Raw genomic sequence first — 7,598 nt, forward strand, 5'->3', positions numbered from 1 at the left:
TAGTGGGGAGGGGGAGTGTTTATGTTCAAAGCCAGCTTGACACACACACACCCTCTTTCCCCCATAATGGGGGGGGGGAGAGAGGGGCGCGGGTGTCTGCCAGCTCAGGAGTGGCACAGCCGAGCGCCTCCTCCCGCCTCCTTCCTCCTCCTCCTTCCTCCTCCTCCCAGATGTTCCCTTGTGTGCAGCCATCTGTTGAGCTCCCTCCTCCCTCCCTCCTGCGAGGAAAAGGGGCAGCCCCGTTTGCCTGGCCAGCTGCACGCCTGGGACGAGAAGGAGGAGGAGGGAGGAGGAGGGAAGAAGGGGACACCCAGCCCCAAGCTTTGCTCTCGCTCCCCGCCATGGGAACCAACCCTGGCCTCGGTGAGTCCCTCCCCAGCATCCCCCATCCCCACCCCGGGGAACCTGGGATGCTCAAAGGCCACTCCTGGGGGTGGCTGCAGGGGACATCCCACCACAAACCTTGGAGTGGGGAAACTTTGTGTGTGTGATGAGTTTTGCGTGGCTCAGTGGGGGGCTCAGTGGCTTGCGGCGTTGGGAGGGGAGAGGGTATCTGCAAACCACCTCGGGTGGGGTTATGGGGGGAGAATTTAGGTTTTGGGTGAGGATAAACTACTTTTTACCCTCCTCTGGAGGAATGTTGGGGTGCAGCGGGTGTGTCCGGGACCCCAGCCCCGTTTCCCTCACTCCAGTAGGATGCAGCCAGGGAAAGGGGGATCGGGGGTGGGTTTGGGGGGGATGTGAAGCGTGTCCAGCCGGGATCTCTTCTTCCCTTCTCCTCCTTCCCCCTGGTGCAATGGTGGTTTGGAGAGTGCTCGGGATTGCCACGGCTGCAAAGTAATCCGAGCAGCAGCTGGAGGCTCCGCACCGCCTCCCGAGCCCGGCTTCAGGGCTTTGATTTCACACAGGGCTCCCTGTCTCCCCTCCTCTCCCCCCTCCCCATTCCACACACCCCCCTCCTCACTCCCTTTTCCCGGCCCTCCCCTCCCAGCACGGCGGGCTGGGAGAAAAGAGAGAGAGAGAGAGAGAGGCTTTTTTTTTTTTTCCCTTTCCCCGAGTTCTGGTGCTGGGAAGCTCGCAGGGGTGTGCAGTTTGCCCAAGGTAAGGGAGGAAACAAGAAAGGTCGGGGGTGGAGGGTGTTGCTTGGATGAGGTGAAGAGGATGGAAGGTGTAGTGGGGGTCTTCTGGATGGGGTGAAGAGGCTGGAAACGTACGGAGACGCTTGTCTAAATGGAGTGAAGAGGCTGGAAGGCGTAGTGGGGGTCGTCTGAATGGGGTGAAGAGGGTGGAAATGTATGGCGAGGCTCATCCAGATGGAATGGAAGAGGCTGGAAGGTATAAAGGTGTTTGTCTGGATGGTGGTCTGGATAAAGAGGCTAGAAGGTGCACAGAGGAGATCGCCTGGATGGGGTGAAGAGGCTGGAATTGTGTAAAGAGGGTTGCCTGGGTAGGGTGAAAAGATTGGAAACATTTAGAGAAGGTAGCCCGTGCGGAGTATGTGCTGGAAGGTACAGAGGAGGTCTCCTGGACGGGTGGAAGGTGCAGAGTGGGGTCCTCTCCCTCTGTGTTGCAGAGAGAAAGGCAGAGCAAAGCTCCCCGCCTGGGAATTTCCCATGCCTGTAAATGGCTTAAGCTGGAGGGGAAGGTGTGTTTGGGGAGGTGGGAGGGAAGGGAGGGAAGGCAAACCATGGTTTATTTGTTCTGTTATTGGAAGGGAAAAAAAAGACCCAAACAATCCCAACCAACCAAACATACACACACACACAAAAACCCCAAACCAGCAACCCAGCTGCTGGTTGTGACTTCTGAAGCAGGAGGTTAGAAAGCACGGGGCTCCCCTGATAAGGCACACACCCTGTAAACTTTGGGCAGCTCCATGGAAACTTGTTATTAATGCTGCAGTCATTAAGAGGCGCAGACCACGGCGGGGTTTATTAGCCCAGTAAAACCGCAACACGTGCTGCCAGCCCGCTGGAAAACAAAAGCGACCATCAACTTTCCTCCTCTGCTCGGGATTTGGGAGGCTCGGGAGGAGAGGAGGTGAGGGAATGAGCCGGTGGGTTGTGCCTTTGGGGGAGAGGCATCGCCGCCGTTAACCGCCGCTCCCCATCGCGGTTAGCTAACGCAATCCGGGAGCGGAGGGGGGGTGAGGAGAGCACAGGGCGAGAGCCACCGTGCCCAGCTCCCTGCAAGGAGCTCTCCCAGTCGCAAGATTTCCCCGGGTGTCTGCCATGATAAATCGGCTGCCGGGAGGCTGAATAACTGCATTCACTGAAGTTACAGTAGGAAACTTGTCTGGGTGGACACTGTGCCATTGCTCTGCGGAGAGCAGCCGGCGCTGGTCGCTGGCGTTGCGCTGAAATATTGCATTGATCGCCGCTCCGGAGCTCGCCTGACAGCCTGCGGGGCTCGATCGCAGCGGCAACACCGGGGAGGAGAGGCAGGGTTAGATCAGCGCCTTGCTGGGGATGAGGAGCACCTCGGATGTGTTGCTAGATGCTTGCAAAGACCGGAGGGAGCCTGGTACGTCCCTGGGAGGATTTGCAGTCTCTATACTCGGCTGGCTGCTCGCCAGCGGCAGCCAAGCTCAGCGAGGGCAAAGTGGGTTAATGTTTGCCGTGCTCCTGGCGTGGGGACAGTCCGTGTGGCTTCGGGAGCCACGGGAGCCAGCCGCTGTCCCGAAGAGGACATGGGAGGTGCTTGCTGGCATGGGGGCTATAAAAGGCTCGGCGAGGCCCTGACCTGTGCTCAGCCGTCGCCCTTCCGCTGCGGGATCACTCCGTGGAGGTGTTGGGTACGTGGGGGGAGCGATGCTCAGCAGCAGGGTGGGTAGGAGGTTGGGTGGCCGTAGCCGCCCACGGCTTTTCCCTTGCGGCATCCCGGAGCGGGCGTGCTGCGGGGAGACGCTGCTGGTTTGTGAATGAATCGGAGCAGCTGCTGGCAGAGGCAGTGGGGAGCAATTACAGAATGCCCGGAGGACGTGACAGACATCCCAGGGGACATTATTCTCTGACGGTGAGCTGGAGTGGCAGGAAAGGCTGCAGGGCTGGCGTGAGGACCTGTGCTTTAGGACTGAGGGCAGGGAATTGAATTTAGGATTAAGTGCAGCATCGAATGGGAAAGAATTGGATGAAGAGAGCTGTAAAACAAACAAACAAAAAAAAAGAAAAGTCTTTGGGGTGGTTTTTAATTTTGTTTTTTATTATTGTTTTAGATCCAAGAGAAAGCATCTTGTGGTCACTCAGCCCTGCAGTGAACAGCAGCAGTTTGGGCCACCCTGAACTGAGACAGAGCTGGGAAAGAAAGAGGTGAGCCAGCATCTTCCAGAGCTTCAGAGTTTTCCCTCCATCCCTAACTGCTTCTCTTTTTATTTCTTTTCTTTCTTTTTTTTTTTTTTTTTTTTTTTTTTTTTTTTTCCCCTCCTCTTTCAATCTCTTCTCCCTGTTTGGTGGTGGGGAGAAGCAGAGGAGGGTGGAGGGTGGGATAAGACAAGGCTTCCTTGTCCAGCAGCCCTCCTGAGCCCCAAGCACCCCCGGGCTGCACTCAGAAGCCACAGAGCTGGCTGTCTGGTAGGCTATCAAAAGAAACTTCCCAACGTGGAGATGTTGAGGGCTGGGAAGAGATAACAGCTGGCTGGAGCAAGCTGCTTCTTGTCTCAAAACTTGGCACCTGGACTGATCGAGGGGAATGTATGAAGAGCTCAGCCATTCATTTCAGGGAAGTCCTGACATTTCCATTTGTAATGTCATTTATATGTGTGTGTGTGTGTATATATATATATATATATCTTTAACTTTCTGGGAGTTTTCACCATTCCCTCTTGGAGTATTTAAGATGTGGAGCAGGGAGGGAAGGAAATACAAGCTCTGAGAATCGCCCTGGCCTCCCCCCACCTCACTTGCAGACTTTGTGAGATTAAACCAACCTGGCTGCCTTAGCATGGGACATTCCTGAGTTGCATGAACCAGGTTGGAAATCTGCCTGGTGGAGCAGTGGCAAACTGGGAAGAAAAAAAAAAAAAGGCACTTTATCTTTGCTGCAGCTGAGCAGGGGGCCATGTGCTGTGTGTAACAGATGAGTGCCAACATCCCTGGGTTTGCTACTCCTTCCCCCTTCCCAGCCTCCTGCTTTTTTCTTTGTTGTAGTTGTTGCCCATGTGTCTGTGATGTTGAACCCCCTCCTCTCCCCTGGGTGGTGCCTGGCAGCAGAAACCCAGGGGCTGGGAGACAAATAAGGACCTTTTCTTTTTGGGGGGCTTTGAATAAGAGAACCCTCATGAGGAAAAACAGGCTTCAAGACAAAGCCCTGCTGTGGCAGATGGGTCAAACCAGATGTGACTCCTCACCCCCATCACATCTGAAGTGACAGATGCGTGCAGAGCTCTCCAAGTGAGGCAGGACACATCCCTGACCCCAAAATTACCCATTTTCCACCCAGCCTTGAGAATGAGGTATCTGTAGCGGGGCATACAGCAAAGCCAGGCTTCAACCATCAGGACAGAGGAGACCCTTCCTCCAAAGCCCTTTAATCCCATTGCAAAGGCTCAGTTACCACCCAAGGTGCATCTCCTGTATCTTCTCAGGTTTGGAGCATTGCAACCTCTTGCAAGAGTTCTCCAAATCAGAAGATCACAATGTAGCTCTGAATTTGGCAGGTCTCCTGCACTGGAAGAGAGCAATGGGTTTTTGGGCTGTCTCCTAATGTTCCAGGGTGATGTCCCCGTCTCCTTTGTTCTCAACATGGTGCATGGCTGCCTTCCCTGGGTTTGAGGGAAGGAGTATGGTGCAAGGGGCCCCTCGCCGTGTATCCCATAGAGAACATACAGGAGGCTGCTGTAACTGGGCAAGTCTTATTCTGCCAGACAGTGAAATCAGGTCAGATGGGGTTAGGAGGTGGCTCAGCACAGGGTTAATAGGTAAAGGAAGATGGTTGTGTGCATCCTGGTTGACTGGCAGCTTCATGATGTGGCAGAAGTGCCACAGAACTGCTCCCAAAACCAGGGGACTGAGACAGGATGCATCCAGGGAAGGGAGGCAGCAGGGGTGGGCAGAGGTCCCTCGAGAGGCAAGACTACTGTTGGCAGACACTAAGATTGCAACTGTGCTTCAGAGTCCACAAATACTGATTTGAGAAGTGCTTAGATACTTCTCCACAACCACCTCCCCACATGTCCCCTTCCCTGCCCCCCAGCCTGGCTGCCCTGGCTGTGCATAAGGACAGTGGTGGCATTTAGCTGGACCAGTTGTGGCAGTGGCAGCATTGGCCTGAAGGCTTCTATGCTGGGTGAGATCAGGACATCTTGGCTTGGGCTCCATTCCCAGTTAAACTGGTGGGGTTTGAACCTGAGGATGGTATCCCCATCCTCACATGGGAATGAACACCTCTGAGCCCTGGGGTTAGTCAAACTTCATGTATCAGGAGGGAAACTGAGGCACCTGAATTGGGTCTTGTGGTAGTCAGTGGTGAGAAAAGTGTCCTGCTGGAGATATGACTCTCCCAGTCTGCATTTGATGGTCCTTCTCTCCAAGACATAGCACCAGCTAAGAGGGACTAGAGGATCCTAGGCCAAGCCCTTTCTTGGGCAAAGAGGCAAAGAACAAAGGAGATGCCACACCATCACATCACTGGGGCAGTGAAGCATCTTCTGGGCTGGGAACCTTGGGGGGGCAATGCCTTGCTGCTAAACCTTTTGTCAGTATTAGCCAGATCCCATTCCCCTCTCCAAATCTCTCCTTCCCAAATATTGTAGGAGACCCACCAGGCAAAACAAATGTCACACATGCTTTGCTGGAGTGGGAGAAGCTCCTGAAGCCCTGACTGATGCTCCCCTGAGTGGTCTTGCTGGGGTTCATTGTTCACAGTGTCACAATGCAAGAATTATTGCGGGGGGGGGGGGGGGGGGGGGGGGGGGGGGGTGGGGAGGAGGGAAGAAGAAAGACTGGGAGGGAAAAGAGATAGGAGCCTCCAGCTGTGCTGTTTGCAACAATAATGGCCAGGATTGTATTTATTATCTCCTTGGTGGAGGGTCTGCAGCTGCATGCTGAGAGCCACAGGCAGCAACAAGGGCCAGAGATTATTGTGCATGGGAAAAAACCCACAACCAAACCAATACAAATAAATAAAAAGCCCCCAAAAGAAGCCCTGGGTTGGCTGGGGCAGCTCCAAGAGGCACCCAGTCAAAGATTGCCTCCTCACTTTGTCCAACCTTATTGAGGCCAGTGGCTCCACAGGGCTTGTAGGAGAAGGGAGGTTTGGAGCTGCTGCATTCCAGACAGCTAAAGCCTCATGGGGCCTTCTTAAAACCCTTCTGCCAGCACTGGCGACATTGCCCAGCCAGGGTCCCACTGGGGTGTATTTCTTTTCTCTCTGCTTTTTGCATGATTTCAGCCAGTGCCAGCTGCTTCTGCTTGCTGAAACCAGGCAGAGCACTGTGACCAAGGTATGGTGCTTGGACAGCTGATGTGCAGCCACCTCTGTCATAAAACATAGAATCCTAGAACCATTTAGGTTGGAAAAGATCTTTAAGATCACCAAGTCTAAAGACCTTTACGACCATCAAGTCCAACCATTAACCCAGCACTGCCGGGTCACCACTAAGCCATGTCCCTCAGCACCACATCTACACGGATTTTAAATCCCTTCAGGGATGGGCGACTCCACCACTTCCCAGGGCAGCCTGTTTCAGGCCTTGACAACCCTTCTGGGGAAGAAATTTTTCCCAATGCTCAACCTAAACCTTCCCTCTTGGCTTATTGCTTGTTACCAGGGAGAAGAGACTGGCCCTCAGTTCACTACATCCTCCTATCAGGTAGCTGCAGAGAGTGAACAGGTCTCACCTCATCCTCCTTTTCCCTCAGACGGTTTTCACAAGACTTGTTCCCCAGACCCTTCACCAGCTTTGCTGCCCTTCTTTGGGCATGCTCCATCACCTCAGTGTCCTTCTTGTAGTGAGGAGCCCAAAGCTGAGCCTAGTTTTCAAGGTGCAACCTCCCCAGTACCAAGTACAGAAGGATGACCACTTCCCTGGTCCTGCTGGCCTCACTGTGTCCGATACAAGGAGAAGAACTGGAAAAACCCTTAGAGATAGAGGATGATAGGGCTGCTTGAGATGGGACATGTCTCACCTAGTGCCATGCATGGCACATGGCACTTCCCAGGTGGGCACAGTGATATGGCTGAGCACCTCTGTGAACAGTTCACAGTATCACAGTATCACCAAAGTTGGAAGAGACCTCAAAGATCATCTGTCACCACAGACCTCATGACTAGACCATGGCACCAAGTGCCACATCCAATCCCCTCTTGAACACCTCCAGGGATGGTGACTCCACCACCTCCCTGGGCAGCACATTCCGATGGCGAACGACTCTCTCAGTGAAGAACTTTCTCCTCACCTCCAGCCTAAACTTCCCCTGGCACAGCCTGAGACTGTGTCCTCTTGTTCTGGTGCTGGTTGCTAGATAGAAGAGACCAACTCCCTCCTGTCTACAACCTCCCTTCAGGTAGTTGTAGAGAACAATGAGGTCTCCCCTGAGCCTCCTCTTCTCCAGGGCTAAACAACCCCAGCTCCCTCAGCCTCTCCTCATAGGGCTTGTGCT

General features: G+C 54.1%; 1 protein-coding gene across 5 annotated transcripts in view; it reads left to right on the forward strand.

The window, feature by feature from the left end:
* The first annotated feature begins 226 nt into the window (after window positions 1-226).
* The window catches only part of TSKU (tsukushi, small leucine rich proteoglycan), a 23,932-nt gene continuing 16,560 nt past the window's right edge, over window positions 227-7,598 (forward strand). Inside the window, exons 1-2 of one of the 5 annotated variants that reach the window (XM_068139544.1) lie at window positions 227-363; window positions 3,215-3,308. In XM_068139544.1, coding sequence (XP_067995645.1) covers window positions 342-363; window positions 3,215-3,308 — 116 coding nt within the window. In that variant the 5' untranslated portion in view covers window positions 227-341. Of the gene's footprint in view, window positions 364-1,014; window positions 1,102-1,737; window positions 2,041-2,279; window positions 2,524-2,703; window positions 2,795-3,214; window positions 3,309-7,598 lie in introns of those variants that run through there. The other 4 variants (XM_068139561.1, XM_068139570.1, XM_068139535.1 and 1 more) reach the window with 4 other exon arrangements.

This window comes from Melanerpes formicivorus, unplaced genomic scaffold (assembly GCF_026170545.1).
Source record: "Melanerpes formicivorus ecotype bairdi unplaced genomic scaffold, bMelFor1.0.p_v2 SCAF_1, whole genome shotgun sequence".
NCBI classification, from domain to species: domain Eukaryota; kingdom Metazoa; phylum Chordata; class Aves; order Piciformes; family Picidae; genus Melanerpes; species Melanerpes formicivorus.